At 53.0% G+C, this 19,288-nt stretch overlaps 1 protein-coding gene across 50 annotated transcripts in view; it reads left to right on the top strand.

The window, feature by feature from the left end:
* Nucleotides 1-19,288, top strand: part of Celf4 (CUGBP Elav-like family member 4) — a 289,767-nt gene that overhangs the window by 209,231 nt on the left and 61,248 nt on the right. For 28 of the 50 annotated variants that reach the window (XM_047526068.1, XM_047526079.1, XM_047526067.1 and 25 more), the window contains exon 3: nucleotides 14,951-15,029. In XM_047526068.1, the coding sequence (XP_047382024.1) occupies nucleotides 14,951-15,029 (79 nt within the window). The remainder of the gene's footprint in view (nucleotides 1-14,950; nucleotides 15,030-19,288) is intronic. The other 22 variants (XM_047526075.1, XM_047526083.1, XM_047526074.1 and 19 more) reach the window with 1 other exon arrangement.

Below are 19,288 nucleotides of genomic sequence, written 5' to 3'. Positions count from 1 at the left end.
TGCCACAGGGTGTGAGGGTCCCCAGGAAGGCGTCACCCTACCCAGAATAGCTCCACCCACACCAGCATACACGATTCTGCCAATGGTGATACCCTTTGAGTTCAGCCATAGCCCCTGCAAGTTATAAAAAGTGCTTGTGGTGACAATGACGGTAGTGATGAAGGTGACAATAGTGCTGGTAACCATGGTGGTGGTGATAGGTGGTGACAATAGCCATGGTGACGGTGGTGGTTTTCCAGATAAAGTGTGTGGCTCACAGGGCCGGTCAGGGTAGAGCACAGACGCATTGTGAAGAGAACTGGACCTGAACTTACTTCTGTTTCACAGATTTTCTAGAACTGAGACAAGAATTCTGTACCCTGCACCATGGCATGGGAGACCCTGGGGGTCCTTCTGTATGGTATATTTGGACATAAACATGCTTTGTCCCTGTTTGGCACATCCCTCCACTCTGTGACAGTCCTTCATGCTAAAGTTAAGGGAGAGTGAGTTATGGGAAGCAATTTTTGAAGATGTCCTCCAGCTGAGGACACTGCCCACCTGGGGGGGAAGCCCAGGAACGAGGACCCACTTGTAGGGGCATTTCCTCCTCCGAGGTCCTCTTAGAACAAGGTGGGGTTCAATCAGTGGATGAATGAATGCCATCGAGAGTGGCCACCTCCCGAAGGCACTTGCTGAATTCAGTAGCAGCCATTGACATGGGAGCCTGGGAAAGAGGGGCCTGGGAGGGAGAGCTGGGTCTCTCAGAAACAGAGGCTGGGTACTGACAGGGAGGCTAAGCTCCACCCTTGGGAACCTCTGAGGCCAGACGTCTCAGGGCGAGTCCTTCAGCTGGGCTGAGGTGGAGGAAGTGAGGGGAGAGTGTGAGCTCAGAATGTGGAGCCTCGGGCTTCCAGTGGCTCCAGCACATCCTCCTCTCCCTTGGCTTGGTTGAGGCCACACAGGCTCAGGCCAGCTCTGCATCCACTCTCAGCTTCCTGTCCCAACACTCAGGCAACAGGGCTGCTGTATGCCCACTTCCAATGGCACTTCCTCTGAGACACTGAGGACACAGGCTGAGGCCATGGGTGGTCAAGCACGAAGGGCTATAGGAAGAAGACGCATGGGACAGACCCCAGACAAACCACCAGCCTGAGAGCAAAGTGCCAAGAGCAGCAAGCAGACAGAGGAGGAACAGACACAGCCAGGCTCGGCAGAGACAATAAGATGGAGAGAAATGAAGCAGGATGTGGCCCAAAGCCTGGGGTTGCAGGGCCACCAGGCGGCTTGGCCAGGGGTCGGGGTGTCTGTGCTGGCATTTCGAAGGGCACCCCAGGGCCAGCACCTGCCTTGACAAGACCTCAGGAGCTCTATAGACTTTCCAAACCTAATTAGTGTTTAATGGTCTGGAGAGACACCGCATCCGCCGTCACCACCGCGCAATGCCGTCCAGCTTCAGGTTCTTAATTAACCTTTAAGAAGATGATCTGCTAGTGGCCCCATCAGGAGACCACATCCATTCCCACTTTCGTGAACACAGGCTTAGGGGTCTGGGGATGCGCTGTCCCACATGCGAGTCTGAGGGTGACCCCAACTGCCCCCACTAATGCTGCCTTTTGGAAATGCACAGGTGAATTCCCCACTGGGGTGTGGGACTACTGGCCCAGGACCAGTGCATGTTGAGGGGAGGCAGTGCTAGAAGCTACCAGGATAAAGGGAAGGAAAGGGAGACACAGGCATCTGCCACCTGGTGAGGAAGTGTGTTCTGACTGGGAGCAGCAGGAAGGGACAGTGAGTACATTCAGAAAGTGGGTGGCCACCAACCCCAGGAGAAGGGTCTCAGCTTGTGCACAGAGGGAATCACTGAGGCCTCAGGGCTGCCCATGGCTAAGAAGCATCCTCCAACATGTCGGACAGAGCAAGATCTGGGACAATCCAGGCAGAGGGTAGCAATTCCTATAAGAGGGCTGGTTCCAACCCAAAGGAACAGGAGATATTGCAGAGTATGAATTGGGCCCCTGGGCAGTAACCATGATGACCCTAAAGCCAGGGGATCAGCAGGGGCACAGAGGAGACTTCAGGCTGGAGGTCATGCCAGGGAGAATGACCAAGAGGCAACATTAATGCATCAGGGAGAGAGGGTAGAGATAGCAGTGGGATTTTGGAAATATCTCCATAATAGTACAAGTTGGGAGGAATCTCTGGTGGTGGGGGACAGGACAAGGGGCCAGTGGCACCTGCCAGAACCTCTGCATTCAGGGGACCTGGGGAACCTGAGTCCATCTGGCCAGAGGCAGAACAGGGAAGAAGAGGGAATTTGGAAGAGAACTGGAAGGACACAGTGGAGACGAGGAGGGCATACCAGCACCCTATATACCTGAATGCACACCCCCGACCCGTGCATCCAACACGCACATTCACACCATACATATGTGCAAGTGTCCCCCCACAGAGCCACACATGGTGCACGTGCATACTGCTCACTAACATACGGACACACCCACTCATACGTACAACACCCCCATAGTCACCCACTCACCCACCCACATTCTTGCACACACCCTCACCCATAGACCCCTTACCACACGCTCCAACCTTCAGGCACACAAGCTCACACTCGCATCTACACCTGACACACTTGAAGGCAGTGCCCGTGACCCGGAGACCCTGGCATGTTCCAGGAGGAGGGCTGTGATCGATGCTTATTAATGAAGCTGCCCCGGAGATGGCTAATTGATGGCGGTGTGCGGCTGTTGTCTGGAATTTAACCTGATTCATCATTTAGCCTGTTGCAGGCTGGAGAGCTGTGTTAATTAATGCCAGGAAAACAGACTTGGACGGGCTGGCGGTGCAGGCTCATATTAGGAGTGGGGAGGGAAGGAGAGAGAAAGAGAGTGAGAGAGAGAGAGAGAGAGAGAGAGAGAGAGAGAGAGAGAGAGAGAGAGAGAGAATGAGAGAGAGAGAGAGAATGATTAAATCTAAAGCCCAGGGACAAAACAAATTCCAAAAAGCAAATGTCGGTGCCATTTCTAGGATGACTCAGGCTCGCGCTTGGCCAGCATCATCAGGCTGTGGCATGGGGATTAAGAGCAATTTCCTCTAGATTTGTCATTTACTCGGTGTGGGCTTTGTTTTTCCTTTTAACATGCCTGGGGACTCTCTCTCCAGGCCTCGGACTGAGGGCCAGGAGCCCTGTGAGGGAGGAGGGTCTGGGTTGGGAGTGGGGAACTCAGGACCCCTTTCCTGGTGGTGGAGGGGGCTCAGCCTGGCAGCAGGGTATGGAGCCTCAGGGACAGATCTGCTGGGGGCGTGGGACCCAGGAACATACTGGCTAAGGGAGAACTGTGAGCAGGTGTAGACAAAGACGCACAACCTTGAGCCTGCAGAGCCACTGGGCTGCTGGGGTGGCCTCTGGAGGTGAGCCCACCTTGCCTCATGGAGCTCTGGTACAGGACAGGTGAGATGAGAAGGAGGTGGGTCCTGGCTGGCAACACCTCCTTCCTCACCACCAGAGCTGACCAATATGGTTCCAGGACACACACGCAGTGGGGAGCCCAACTCCTACCACTATAAGGGTGTGAAAAAATACCAAAGAACCTAGGTCAGAGTGAGGAAGGGACTTACAGGTGAGTGGGTAGCTGGTTCCTACCAGTGCAGGGCCACACACTGGGCATTCAGGGAATGCACGGAGCCCGGCTGGGGCTGGGAAGGACAGACCTGGACCCAGGCTCTTCTGGAGATGGGGTAGAATCCTGGGGAGGAGGAATGTCATGCAAGGTCCTGGCGTGCAGACGCTCAGCGAGCACTGGGTAGGTGGATGGAGCATCAGCGCAGTGGGCTGCAGCGCTGGTAGACCAGGTGAAGAGGGCAGAGCTGGGGCAGGGCTGGAGGAGAGGCTTGCGGAGGCAATGAGGCACAAGTCCCGGAGGTCAGAGCAAATGCTGCCTCTCATTCAGTCCTGGCCTCCCCTCTCCAATCTCAGCTCGTCCCCAGAGGCTGTCCAGTATTTTTCCTTCAGTGGAGTCTGAAAGAGAGCCAGGGGATTTAAGAATGGAGGGGAAAAGGAATCAGATCCCAGATGAGGGGCATTCCTTCCAATATAATGGAGAGAGGAGGGGGAGAAGTAAGAAGAGGGCAAAGAGGAGAGGCAGAGACAGGCAGAGCAGAAGGCGGGGGAGGAGGGAGAGAAGAGCTGTCACTCACTGGGCACTAAGTGCCAGGCACTGCCCTAAGAGCTTTCCTGGAGTTATCCCCTTTAATCCCCCAGCCCCAGGAAGGAATGCCTCTAAGAAGCTAAGGAACTGCCCGGCTCCCCACTCTCCCCCAACTAAATTGGGACTTGTTTCACCCAGAATCATCTATCCCCTGCTGCTTTTTCAAACATCATACACCCCAACCCTGAAGAGGGTTAGCGACCCAGCCCAGCCGTGCAGGCTAATGAGCTTGGTTTCCACGGCAGCCGGTCTTAATTAAGACCACAAGGATCCTCCCACCTCACCAGCGCAGCCCTGGCGTGTTGGTGGGAGTGGAAGGATGGACATGGGCTTGGAGACAGAGCCGCTGCCATTGGCCATGTGGGTCTCAGAGCCCTGGCTGGGAAACGGGTGTGTAAGCCCAGCTGCTTCGGGGTGCGGATCCATCAGGTCTATCTTGGCTGTGTCTCGTTGTGTGTGACCTTCCACCTTACCTGCCACTGCTCAGAGAAGCATTGACCCACAAAGATACCTGCCAGTACAGCAGAGAAGGAGAGGGCAAGGGATACCAAGAGCCAGCTGAGACTCCCTTTCTCCCAGAAGCAGCCGTGGGTTTGGGGCTGGAACACTTGGAGGACCTGTGACCAGTAAGGGGCACCCCTTCACTTGAGCCCTCTGAGTGAGGGGAAAGCAATCTGTGAACATAGGTTTTAGAGAGGAGGAGGCTTGGAAAAGGAGGAGAGAGAGGAAGGAGAGCAGAAGGAAGGAGCATGGGCAGCTGGGGGCCACCCATGAATAGGCTCCCCAGGGCTGCCCACTGCAGCCCCCTAAATGTTGCGGAGCAGGGCAGCCTGTTGCATAGCAACTGCCTGGGCCTGTTGGTGGGGGCTGGGACCAATGAGGATGTGTGGGCTGCAAAGGGGGTTGCCTGGACTGAGGACTCTGCACCCTACCCCTCATCTGCTGCATCTCTTGGCCAGGCTCATGTTGGGGAGACAAGTCACTTTAGAGTCAAGATTTAAAGTCAAACTGGGAAACATTTAGTCAATTCATGGAGTGCCTCTCTGCACAAGCTTGTCTTCCCACAGGTCGGGTACCTTGGGCCAAGTACCAAGATAACGCTGCTATTCTTGGTCTAGCATTTGCCAGGCATTTCTCCAGGCCCCCTGACCTAGCTCCCCCTTCCTGTGCACGTGTGCCTCTTCGTTCTTTCTAAGCAAGTGCTGTGGGATATTTTCCCTGCCTCAAACTAACAGGGGGCTGCACTGCCCACTGCAGAGTTCGGGCCTTGCACTACCATACCAGTTTGCACCTGCCTCCACCTGACCCACACATTCACTCACTCTGGGGCAACTTCCCTCAACTCACCTCCTGCCTCTGAGTTGTTCCTGTTATTCCTGTCCCTGGATGCCCACCCCCTTCCACATCCTACCATCCCACAAGTTTAGGTTTCAGGAAGGATTGAAGGACACAAGCCCTGTCGTGTGGTCATTGCTAAACTGCAGCATGGGAAAGACTTTCTAACCTCACCTGCTATAGTTCACCTGTGCTCTGTCCAGGTGCCCACAGGCCTGAATTCTCATGTCCTGACCTAAAGCTAGCACACCCATGCCTGGGCTGGGTCACAGCCATGTTATAGAGACAGTCAGGAGCCTGTGCTGCTTCTCAGTGGTCTTCCCTCATCCTCTTAAAAGCCACTTTTGACAGCAGCAGACCAAAGTGAGTCCAGAGGCAATGACTCAAGAAGTGACAGGTGTAATGGGGTGGACCCAATCACAAAAGGCTTGCTGGAGGAGGCAAAGCCTTGGGACTTCACTTTATAGGCAAATATGAAAGAAGATGAGGGATAAAGGTGAAGAGTGGGAGTCAGGGGCCTTGCAGCCAGCTTTGCCCAAGGGATGAGCTGGAGGCCTTGGGTGACCAGCCAGCCCCATCTTGAGCAGCTCAAATGAGGAGAGGGGTGAAGAGCAGACAGGGCCTACATGCCGGATGTGTCCTGACCCGACAAGCATCAGATGGCCTCTTCAGAGCGGGCAGTGGGAGCAGAAGCTAGATTTATTAAAAAATCTTATCTGGAGGGTTTGCATTTCAATGGGCTCTGGATTTGCATATTTTAACAATAACCCCGGTTCTTCTGTCTGGTCGGTGCTCACTGGCTGTCTCTCTAAACGATGATCGCCGCTTCAATAAACCCTTCCTAATCCGAAGGTACAACAACACCACTTTGCCGGAGGAGGGAGGATTAAAGTCCTTTCCCTTTGGGCTGGAAATAAGACTGTCCGGCTGGTGACCTGCTTCTGGCCTTTGGGCACTCCTGCCACAACGGCACAGCAGAGGGAGGAGGGAATAAGGACAGTGGTGGGGCCTGGTGGAGGATTTGGTTGTGCATTGGTCAGTATTTCTTGGACACTCACTGTGCACCAGGTGCCATGCTGGGTGACTTCTGGGTGTGCATCAGGAACAAAATAGGCACTGGCCTTCCCTCACAGAGTGAAGACAGACATTAAACAAATAAACCCACAAATCTGGGACTGCAATGGTTCATAAACCATAACAAGGCCATGAAGGAAAGATCGGGGTGCTTGCAAGGACGCCTGATTTAGTTTGCAGGGCTAAGAGTGGAAAGAGACTTTCAGGAGGCTAGGAGATGACCAGCAGCAAGGGGCAGGAGCAGCTGCACTGCCAACCTTGGGGGACTGCCCTCTTGTACCTTGAGGGCTGTTGCCAACTGGCCTGGCCAGGTGGGCCTCAGTGTCTAGACTATGCAGGGGGGAATCATCCAGGTGCCACTCTGCAATAACCTCTGGGGGAGTCCATAAGTCACAGCTTTATGAGGACAACAGACAGGATTCCTTGAGTCTCTAGCCCCTCTCTATGGAGAGAACCATATGCGATTTATTAAGGAGGTAATTAAAGCACTAATATATTTACAACAAGCTGCAAATAATGTGCATGCCTCTGCCATTCCCCATGGTCCCAGCTCACTAGGGGACAGAGATGGCCCTCAGGCAAGGGCTCATTCTTTCCCTCAGCATTGTTGAGAGCCTACTAAGCGCAGCCCAGGGAATTCGAGGTACCATATGATGCAGATCCTGCTCTGCTGAGGTTTTAAACAAATAATTTTGTCATTAAGTAATTTGTCAGTTGTAATTTTCTAAGTGCCATGGAGGCAAAGTTCTCATGGAGGACAGAGTCTGGAGTGCCACACTGGGTTCCCTCAAAGCACATTTGTGAGTTCACTTCTCTGTCCATAGCAGCAGGGTTGTGACCACATCACCAGTCTTTTATGCCAATGGCTGAAAATTCTCAGCCTAGTCTTTCAAATTCACCCAAAGTTCATCTTTAAAAGTCACATCGTTAAGTAGCAGTCCCACATTTAGAAGGGTCCCATGCTTGGGGTTTAGTGTTTGACCATCACCATCTTAAAATTCTGAAAATTTCATCTTTGAATTTGTATTTAGTAAGTGAAGTTGCAAGATGAAGGAGCACAGGACAGGGGCTTGGAGCCTTTGCTAATGCAAGACTGCGTCCTTCCACCTGTCAATCCCCCACTCTTGGGCCTCTCCTGAAATCATGGCTATTCTCTGTGCCAACAAACAGTGGCCTAGGGACAGGGTAGAGGTATCAGGGTCTGGCACATACCAAGCTATAGAGCTGTGGTATGACTGGGCAGCAGACAGGGTCAGGTCTCAGCAGGCCAGGCCTGCCACCCAGATACCTGTCATGACGCTGGGGCTGTTTATAATACCCTCAAGGATTGCCTGTCTACTCTGGCTTAGGCGAGGGGCTCATAGGAAGGGGCAATATCTTCCTCAACTTCCCAGGGCCCACCCCCAGCTGGGGCATGACAAGTATTCATCCCTTCTTTCCTTGGCAGTCCTTGAGCCCAAGCTGCACCCTAGGGTCCCAATGCCTAAGAGAGACATCCCTTGGCACCTGTTCCTGCCTGGGGACCCTTTCTTTTAACCTTCTTGAGTCTGCCTTGTGTTTGTCTCTTTAAACCAGCTCAAGACACCCTCTAGACACCAGCCACAAAATACAACTTTGTATAATTTCAGTGATTCTGCATAAGAGGTAAATGCTCTGGTATTTGCATTTAAAACTGGCATTGAATAAAATAAAGAGGAATGATAAAATTCATGCTAATAATTTATCATTTATATTTTTCTTTACTTAAAACAGCATTAAATAGCAATTAAAAAAAAAAAAAAGACTAATAGAGAGACCATAGAAGAAAGGAAGAGCATTATATTTCAGTAACTTTAATGACAGATTTTCTTGCTCTTAGAACAAGGGACTCTGCCAATTATGTCTTTGTTGCCAGAACAGTGATGCTGCTTGGGTCAGGACACAGACACCCCAGTGAGCCCCAACATGTCCTGTCTACCATTTCCTAGTGTCCATGGTTGTTGTGTGTGCTGGGGACAGGGGTGGAAAGCATAAAGCCTGAGTGAATAAGAATAAGAACTGGAGATACCCAAAACAACAGAGGTGAGTAAAAGGCTCCAGGTCCACACAGGTATACTCATAAGTGAGCAGACAGGGCTGCTGGGAATGGTTCAGGAACTGGGAGGACAGAGCTGTGCTTGCTACGGGACCAGGCAACATGAGAATCCGGGTCTCTAGATTTCATGGCTCAGGGGAAGACGAGACCTTCTGTTGAACCCAGAGCAAGTATCACTAGGTACTCATACATCCCACCAGGAGACAGAAACAGAAACCTCTGCTTTAAGGCTTGCAGACTCACTCTGAAATTATACCCAGGGGCTTAGCAGCTGACCAGAGAGCACTCTGGTCATCCCCCCCAAGCCACCGCAATAACCTCAGCTGCCATCTCATCTATCCCGGCCTCCTTAGCAACGCTGGTCCACTTCCTGAGGCATTTCTGGCCATAGATTGGGAAACCCTGGAGGCTGATCTTGTTGAAAGCCTGCTATGCATTGGGCACTGCCCTAGAGTATTTCCTTCACCATCTCTTTTTATCTTAATTCCCCTCGACCAAAGGGAATTCTTTTAGAATGTCTGATGTCACACAGCACTAATCAAGCCTGCTTGTGTGCTTGTGTGTACGTGCGCACGTGATCCAAGGAAGCTCAGTCATGAGACTGAGTCTGGAGGGACGAGCTCCCAGGAAGGGCCTCATGATTCTGTGGGCAGTGAGGGCTTGGGGGAGAGGGAATCAGGGTGAATATGTGAATGGAGGCCCTAGAACCCTCTCCAACTCGGGATTTAGGCAGGTGTCGGGCAGCAAGGGAGGGAGAGAATCTCAGACCCAAATCTCCATGCAGGCCCTCAGAAGAAGGTTGCAGCAGAAAGGTGCCATCTATTTCTTTGGTGGCAGAGCACAGGTGGGCATTCAGGAACCACTGAGGCACCCCTCCACAGGCTGGCCCTGCCCTGGTGGGGTGTTCATTCCAGCTTCCAGACACTCCTGGTAAGGTAAGGGAGTGAAAGTACACACGGGAAAATGACTGACATAAGCCCAGTGAGCAGAGCCCAGGTTTTACCAGGAGGTCCAGGAAAGGAATAACTGGAAGCCGAGCTGTTCCTCAGAGCCATCTTCCCAGAGGAGGATGAGGGGCAGCACCCTGGTTCTTAGGGAGCAGGAGGCAGAGACCCGCAAAGACCCATGGGGAGCAGACATGGCGAGGGACCTCATTGAAAGAGATGAGGTCTGGCTCCCATCAGAGAGCAAAGAGGAGGCAGGGAGCGGGTGGAGGAAGGGGAGAAGGAGTCAGAAGAGAGGCTGGCCTGTCTGTCAGTCTGTCTGTCCACCAGAACAGGCTTCTCTTTACGCAGGTAGCCACGACTGGACAGGTGAAGCCTTTCGACCGGCTCAATCATCGTATTTATTCTAATTGTATCGTAATCGTCCCCAAGGAGCCTGGTTCAAATGAGCTTGACATTATTAAAATTTTAATGCCCAGTTTTCATAGCTGAATGAATATTTAAAGGGTATGTCCCAGCTTAAGTTATGATGATGAAGAAATTAATGGAATGTCTTGTTTAATGCATGGATATGTGTTGATGCAAAAAGTGGCAGAGGGTTGGGGAGGGGGAAGGGCAGCACAGCCAGAGCAGAAAGGGCTGGGGAAGGAGCCACCTGCCTGTGCACCCTCTCCTACAGCAGGAAGCAGAGATGGCTCCTCTTGGGGGAGAGGGGAGTGCTGGCTTGTGGGAGGGGAGCTGTTCGCTAATGGTGATCCCAGAGGACAGGCCCTAGAAGTCTCCAAGGAGGCTCAGGGGGCCATCTCCAACCCAGGAAAGGCAACTCTACCTGGGCAAACCCCCTTCAGACACCTGGAGGCGAGACCTAGACTGATGGCCACAGGGCCTCTGTGGAAATGCTGATGACGTCTAAGAAAGAGAGTCAGAAAGGAGCCCCTGTACCCAAACAGGCTCCTGCCAGCACAGCCCCAGGGTCCTCTCGGGGCACACTGCTCTGCAGGGAGGAATGGCTGCACAGGAATGGGAGATGGGGAAGACAGGCACCAAAGGAGTCTGGAGGCCATGGCCAGGGCCTGGGAAGCAGAGTTACAAGAGAAGGGTAGGGAGGTGGCCATTAGGGTCATCCCGTTCTCCTTCTTGACTTCCCTCACTCTTGGCTCCTCCCAGGCCTCTTCATTCTCCCTCTGCTCCTCAGGTATCCTCCTGGCGCCTCTCCCGCTCCTTGGCAATGCTCCGTTTTGTCCTCTCTTCCCATCTCCGAGGCCTCAGTCAGCCTTCTCTCCCTAAGCCAGTAGGATCCACCCACATCTCTCTCCTCAAAGTAGAGTCAGGGCTTGGCAAGGCTGGACCAAGTAAAGTCAGGAACAGGGGAGGGAGGTCCCACTTAGACCAAAGCCTCCTGTGTAACTGGGAAACCCTCCCACCCCAGTCTAACAAGTCATTTCTGCTGAGAGTTGAGAAAGCACAGGGTGGTATTTTATCTCACCATCGAGCCCAGTACCTCTCTGACAAGCCCTGCAAAGGCTCTCTGGACCCTGAGCACCCTCAACTCAGAATGGGACATGAAAAATCTCCCCAGGAGGCCCAGCACCATGAAAACCAAGTCAATTCTGCTCCTCTGGTCTGCTTGGAGCACCTGTGGGTGCCCAGCAATGACTGAGGGCATGTTGGAGGTTGAACATTGTCAGAAATCCCACAGGGAACCTGGAAAGAAGCTAAGGGACCTGTGTGTGAGGAGGTGAGCCCAGCAGCTGGCCATGGAGGAGCTCTGGCATGCAGTCTAGAGCTGGCAGGAGGTTTCCCAAAGGGCAACCCTAAGATAGGAGCATGGACTGAGCATCACAAGCACCCAGATACCAAGGACAGGGGAAGAATAGAATGGCTGCCTAAGGGTGGGAAGAGCCAAAGGTTCCATGCACATGGAAGCTTCATTGCCTCATTAAATTTACCACAGAAAATGGGGCCAATCATATCAGAAATAGTTCTACCCAAGCCCCTGCCAAGTGGCAGGACTCACCCTAATTGCTCTCCAGCCCATCAAGAGGAGACTGGTGGGGAACTCAGATACAGGGAAGGTATCTCCTCCAGCAGCCCAGCCTTCTTCCCTACATAGCCCTAAGGATGAGGGATCTTCCTGAGCACGCTCTGACCCCTAATGGAGCCTCCTGCACAGCCTCACTCCCTTTCTCAGTTCCACACACTGATTCCAGTTGGGATTGAGCAGCAGAGCCCAGCTGGGCCTAGTTCACACACCTCTGCCTGACCCTCTCAACCAGACGCTCCTCCCCATGCTTGCTGGAGAAACAAATTCCCCATTAGGACCCTGCTCCCCTCTCCCTGCCTTCTGCAGTGAACATTGCTGGACCATCCCCAGGCCCACTGTGCCAGGAGTTCTGGACTCATTATGATATCACCACTTAGTGCCTAAATGGTAGGGTTGATTTCTTGACCTCTCCAAAACTCCATTTCCTTGAGTGAGCTTATAGATAATCTATTTGCATAATCCTACCTGTCCATGTCTCAAAAGTGTTGTATACCCTTTGGGGGGCTTGGCTAGCCTGAATCCCTCATCCCATGAAGGTCAATCCCCAGCCTCGAGTGTGCCTACTATATGGAAAAGGGGGCAAGATTCCCTGTAGTTTCCTTCCCCCCTGGGATATCTCAGGCTTCATGGTCTAGGGGTTTCATTCATCTCCTGGGGCTACCATAGCAAGATGATTGGGTAACTCAACAACCAAAATGTATTTCTCCATTCTGGAGGCTGGAACTATGGGATCAACCTTTGGGCAGGGTTGGTTTCTGGTGAGGAATTTCTTCCTGGTTTGAAGGGGGTCCCCTTGTTGGCTGTGTTTTCTCATATGATCTTTCCTGTGTGCATATACCCCTGGCGTCTCTTATGTTTCTTATAAGGACACCAGTCATGTGGAATTAGGGCTCCACCCTTATAATGCCATTTATCCTTAGTTACTTTCTAAAAGGTTCTATTTCCAAATATAGTCACATTGGGGGTTATAGCTTTACCATGTGAATCTGGAGAGATGATTCAGTCCTTAACAGGGACCCTACAGACTAGCCCTGAAGAATGAATAGGCTGTCAAGAGGAGGAGGCTGAGTTGGGGGAAAGTCGGCTGAGTTGCAGGCCCAGGGAAAGGACTTGGAGGAGAAAGAGCTGGAGGCGTGGGCAGGAGTGGTACAAGAGGACCAGATACCAGGCTGAAGAGATGTATTCAGTTCCATGGCACAAAGAACTGGGCCCTAGGGCTGGGATATAGCTCAGTGGTGGAGTGTTTGCCTAGCACATGCAGGACCCTGGGTTTGATCCTCAGTACTGGGGAGAGAGAGAGAGAGAGAGAGAGAGAGAGAGAGAGAGAGAGAGAACCTGGCACCAAACTGTCCTCTCCATGTGGATATTTTCCCCACTGACTTCCTCCTTGGGCCCCTCCTCCAAAGCAGCTGGGGTCACTGATGGAAAATACAGGACAGCCAATCATATGACATCGTTAGCACTGCACCTGCCCCTCCTGGCTGAATCCCAGTCAGGTCTCCTCACTGGTAAGATGGAGATAATAATTCCTCCCTCAGAGAACTGTAAACTTATGTAAGCAACAAGGCTCTAGAATTATGTGCCAGAGAATATAATGACCCAAACAGTGTCCAGGCCAGACCTGGGGACCCTCCTGGAATACAGGAGGCTTGGGGGAAGATGAGTAGGAAAGGAGATCCCAGGGAGAAAGGCTGAACCTAGAAAAAGGATGGGATGCTACGTTCCAAAAGGCAAACCTGAAGTGAACTGGCTGCCCGCTGGAGCCCCTGTCCCATAGCCAGACACCTGGTGGGCCTTCTAGACCCTTTCCTCAAGACCTGGAAAGGAGGTGTTTACAGGGAAACCAGAAACATCTTCACATCCCTCTTCCTTCCTGGGGATTGGGGTTTGCTGTGACATGACAGTTTCCTCTGCTGCCAGAGCTTATATACAAAGCACACCGCCCCACCCCAACTCCATCAGGAATGTCAAATGGGGACCTGGTAGCAAATGACAGCCTAGCCCCTCTCAGTGGACTGGCCCAGCGCACCCCTTCCCTGTCTGCTGCACGTCCTGTCTCCTGCCTCTGTCCTTCCTTGCCATGGCTCTGCCCTTCCCCTGGCCTCAGCTTCACCTTGCTGAGTCACAGGCTCCTCACTCCCCAGCCCCCGCCACCACCGTTGTCTCGACACAGCCAAAACTCACTTTGAATCCTAGACGGGAAGGCAGGCGGCAGATTGTGACTGGCTGGCCCAGCTTCTGTTCAGGAGGGGAATTGGCAGCCCAGTCTTAAGGTGCATTAGGAAGCACAGAAACAGCCTTGGCAGACCTGGTTCCCAACCTCCTCCTGCCAAAGGCAGAGTAGGGAAGCACATGACCTTCTTTCTGCCTCAGCTTCTCCATCTCTAAAATGGGGGTGTCTTGCTGCCCTGTCTGCCTCTAAAAATCTGTGCAGGTGCTAGAAATGCAAATGCAATAAGAGATCGGGAGGGACATGACAGACAGAAACACTGGCAAAGACATAAAATACACGCGCTGGCATGATTTCTATCATTTTTATTGTCTGAAATATGATGAGAACTCACCACTGGAGAACCCACCCTGATACAACAGGCAAGGACTGAAGATGGGCTGCGGAGTCAGGATGCTTGGAGTTCAGAGACCCCTAGTGGACCAAATAGGGCATTGACGCAGATCCCAGGGAGAGGCCCGCAGCCAGCTAGCCTGGGGAGTCAGTCTGCTCCCTAGTGTCCTCCCAGCACCTGGGCAGCACCAGAGACAAGTGGCTGTGCCCACTCCACACATACCTTGAGGGGATTACCCTGGCTGCAATCAGGAGCCCTACCCCTGAACTCTGCCTTGGTGACCCCTGTCCCACAGGTCACGTCTTCCAGGGTGAAGTGAAGCTCAATGCTAAGCAGGGGCTCTGTCTGCAACCAGAGACCTGCTGTCTTGAATGACTCAGGGCTGGGCCACAGATGTGCTTTGGGTACACGAGAGCCTCGTGGGTGTAGGAGATGGGGTAGGCATTCCATCAATCTCGGATTCTGGTATCACCAGTTAATAAGAGCTGCTCAAAGTGGAGGAGCCCCACAGGTTCTCCAATTCAGAGAAACCCCCTGAAATGTGGGAGCCACGGAACCGTGCAATGAGGGGAGATGGGCGGAGCTTTGGAAAGCTGTGCCTGTTTGCCTCAGCACGTGGTCAGTGGGTGTGGTCTGTGCCCTTGCACCTGTGTGCCTGTGAGTGTGTGGTGCTGTCCCCTCCTCCCCAGGCCCACTCTAACGCCCCCTGTGTTCTATTGCAGATGAACCGGCCGATCCAGGTGAAGCCCGCGGACAGCGAGAGCCGAGGAGGTAGTAGCTGCCTGCGCCAGCCCCCTTCACGTGAGGGCCCACTTGTCTCTGCCCCTCACTTCCCCTTTTCCCTTCCTTCCTTGTCTGGGTGCAGCGACTCCACATCACCTCCTCCTGTCCCTCTGGGGACCTCATGGGTGGGGTTGGGGACAGAGCTTTGGAGTTTTGGGTGACTGGTGTGGACAGGCAGTTGGTGTGGACTGGAGTCAGCTGGCTGCTGGTCTGTGCCTCTAAGAAAACAAGTCACTTGTCTTAGGGATTTTTCTGCCCCCTCCTGGACACTCAAAAGGGCATGCCCACCTCCATGTTGTCAAGAAAAGCCCTGTTGGATATTCTAATGGATGCCTGGCCAGGAGGTGGGCAGTGGATGGAGCCGTGCCCTAAGAGTATGCAGGCTGGAGCGGGTATATCTGTGGTGTGGGTGGCGTACACACAAGGCTGACAAAGGGGTAAAAGTCAGGTTGACACAAGCATCAGAGGAGAAGGACATAAATGCTTGCCCCAGAATGTGGAGGCTGACAGAGCCTGGCATGAGTTGGCCAAGCCTGGTCTAAGGAACTGCCTCTCCCTGAAGCTCTGGGCCAGCCAGGGGCAACTCTGTCCCCAGGTGATGAACTCAGGAATCACAGTGCCTTTGTAGCTGTAGCACTCACCCTCACCTCAGTTCCAGGAGTAACATAGGTCCACCCTGGGTACAGACCTGTCCCTACCACCACCGCCATCACCATCCATAGGGTCCAAACATACTCCAATTTTAAAAGAAGATAAAAGGAAAGGAGAGGACAAAGAAAGTATCTCCAGCACCAAATGTCAAGCCTCCACCACCCAGGTACTGGTTCCTCCTGCAACAAACTGCCCCATGGTGCAGAGCCTGTCTCACATCACCTGATAAAAAGAGACTTACCAGCCCAAAGCAAGGAAACCATTTGCAGGCCCTTACTGGGTCTGCCCTTCCTGGCCTGCCTTCTCGGGGAGAAGGGTATCATTCTTCCTGATCATTCAGTCTACCTGCTGACTCCCAGCCCCTTGCCACTTGTACTGGACCTCATGCCTACTGGGCTCTGCCCAGCCTCAGCCCCAAACTGTGCTCCCAGCTCCTTCCCTGAGCAGGAAACTCGGTCCTGGGCCAGGCCAAAGACCCGCAGGGGTGCTCTTTCCTGCCCATCAGTGAGGAGCCCCTATCCCAAGTACACATAAAGGCCTACTAGATGGTAAGCTGAACAGAACCTCCCATAGAACACAAACTACCTAGAAAGGGTCTAGAAAATCCAGAATATTCCATCATACTCAGAGAAGTGTAAGGAGTTGTGACCCTTCCTACCCTGAAAAAGTGACATTGGATACAGACCCCTAAGGTCTCCCAGCCTATCTTTTCCCCAGGCAGGCCTGGTGTGTCCAGCATGAGGGCCCAGATAGCAGGACAAGGAAACCAGTCACAGCTGTTGGCTCTCTTGACCAGGAGCTCCTGACTTCTGCAAGCCTCCACCACCCTAGGCTCTAGCCCAAGTGTCCATGTTCACCACCCTCCCCAGGCCTAGAACCTTCTACCCTTTGACTTTCTGCTCATTAGCCAGCAAGGTACTAAGGAATTTCTCTCTCCCTCACCCTCCACCCCTACAAAAATTTACCAGGGTTAAATTAAGGGCAAAAGATGAAATAGGCTAAAGCTACTTATAATTTTGGAGAATTAATTGTTCTCGAGGGAACTGTAGTGTGATTGACCACAGGTGGCCTGCCTGCTCCTCCCAGAACACTTCCTGATCCCCTCCAGCTCAGACCTGCTCACCTAGGCACAGGCCTCTGTGGCTGAGGTTCCCTCTTTGCCTGGTCTTGAAGGTCACACACCAGGGCTTGGCTGGCATCTTTGTGCTGCTTGAAGGAGCCATGCCCCAAGGCACGGACACACCACCCCAAGCCCACTGAGTCTTTCCTGTCCCAAGGATGCTGATAATCCAGGTCCAGTTGTTGAGGGGTAATGATGGCTTAAGTGTGAGGGGCCTGAGTGAGCAAAGCCCACCTGGCTTAGGATGCCTGCTCTTGCCCCTTCCTGGGTGACATGAGTACCATCCTTACTCTGCCCCACCCAGGGCTCATGAGGCCAATGACAGAGCAAGGGGCCTCTCCTGGAAACCATCTCCAGCAGGCAGGCATAGCAGGGCCAGGGCCCCTGGTCACCCGGGGAATGCAGTGACTCACCTTCAGTACCCTTTTCAGGTAGCTGCGCCAGGATGCAGCGACAGAGGGAAATCTCAAGAGTAGGCAGGTAGCTTGGATAGCAGATGTCACCAGTAGTCCTAAATGGGTGCCCCGAGGAAGAGACAGCTGGAAGCCTTAGAGGAGGTGACACTTGAGAAGGGTCATTTCTGGCCTTGAAGGATGGGAGATTCCACACCTAGAACAGAGTGAGGATGGCATGACCAAGGCCCCACCCCAAGAGACCTGGGTGGGGAGTCCAGCCTGCACCTGAAGGGGGTGGGCAATGTCCTCTGCTCAGCGGCCCAGCTGAGTGCACCTCCAGCCCTTTCCTCCCTCACTTGCCTGGGAGGCAATCGCTCTCTGACTCCAAGTTGCTAACCTCATCTCCTTTCTCCCATATATCTCCTGCCGCTGACACTTGCCCCAAGCCAGATTAATCAGCTCTTTTATTCTTCCTGCGGTAGAAAGGGGAGAAAGAGATCCAAACCTAAACATCTATCTATTAATTGCATATTCAATATTAAACAGTGAGATGGTCCTGAGTCAGCACTATCACCAAGCTATTTTTTTTTTTAAAGAAAGTTGGTTTAAAATAATTTAATACCCATTAAATACTTCTTGGGAGGGGTGTGGGGAGGAACACATGAAACCGATGAAAATGGATTAAAGAAGCAGGGAAAAGAAGGATGTGGAAGGATGGGGGGAGTAGGGTCAGGGAGGAGGTTGTGAGAGGGAGTGGTAAGGAGGAGAGAAAAGAAGAAAGAAGGAAGTGAGAGCAGTTATGAGGTGAGGGGGAGAAGCAGAAGGAAGAGAGAGACACACCCTAAAGAAAATGGGTTGGGGAAGGAGGATGCAGGGGCAGGAAACGACATGACCCCACAGAGAGTGGGCCCCAGCCCTGCTCAGTGGTGAGTCCTGTCCTCACCCCAGCTCTGGGAACTTTTCCTTTCAAACCACATGGTATCCCAAAGACTTGAGGACTACATGTGCCCCTGTGACTTCCACCCAGCTCCCTCCGGTAGCACTTGATGCAGGTAAGCAGCATTTTCTGCTCAGGAAACATGGGGCTCTGGCCGGGGCAGGAGGAAGCTTCCCCTGCCTCACCACACAAGAGGCTGCAGCCCACTGCATGGTCACATCAGGGCCTGGCTTCTCAGCCCATTCTTATTCTTCTAGAAGAGTCCCCTAGTCACATCAGCCCACACACATGAGGAGAGGAGCTCTGGGAATGGGCATGGATGGATATGGCAAAAGATCTGACCAAGGCTGGCAGGCCACTGTCCTGGCAGGAATGGTTGGGAGCTCAGTTCTCCTCCAGTATGAAGTTAGATCCCACCACATGAGAGGTAAGGGGGAGGCCCCGTCCAGCAGGGTCTCAGGTAACCAGACCAACTCTTGGTAGTTGACTGTCTCCAAACACAGGCTTGATGTGGCAGGACTGGCATTAGGGAGCCTCTCCAGAGGGAACACAGTCTTCCAGCCACCATCACGGCCCTCTCTGTCCCCACCATCCAGGAACTGAACTCTCTCATGCACAGTACACATACCGCTGGTCATCTCTGTGGCAGAATCAGGCCCAGTTGCTTAGAGACGCTGCCAAAAGCAGTCACCAGTCCACACAGACCTTTGACTGTGGCAGATAAGACCCAAGCTAGAGGGAAGGATAAGCCACCGAGGGACTCCCAAGTCCCTCTCTAGCCAATGAGGATTGTTCTGGGGATGCCTTTGTCAGGCTCAGGGAAGGGAGGCTGAGAATCTGGAAGGAGGCCCTGTAAGCCAATGGCGGGGGTCAAGTGAATGCAGGCCAGGGCTGAGCCTACCATAATGAGGTCCTATTTTTTCCTGACTGTAGGACTGGGGGTAGGCTGGAGAGGGACCTGTGGGGAGCAGTCTTGAGCTTTCAGCCGTGGAGGGAGCCCCAAGAGCTATTTGTAGTAAACCTCTATTGGTCGACATACCCGGGAACCTTCTAGAAGGTGAAGAAACCTCTTTTATGCCCCACCTACCATCCCCAAGTCCTCAGAGTAGCCTGGGTCTGCACAACCCCATTGTAGTTTCCATGTGCTCAGCGGGCCTCATTTCTAGAGCTGGCA

The sequence above is a fragment of the Sciurus carolinensis genome, chromosome 15 (genome assembly GCF_902686445.1).
Source record: "Sciurus carolinensis chromosome 15, mSciCar1.2, whole genome shotgun sequence".
NCBI lineage: Eukaryota > Metazoa > Chordata > Mammalia > Rodentia > Sciuridae > Sciurus > Sciurus carolinensis.
The sequence above is the reverse complement of the archived record's forward strand: the minus strand, read 5'-3'. Positions and strand labels throughout refer to the sequence as shown.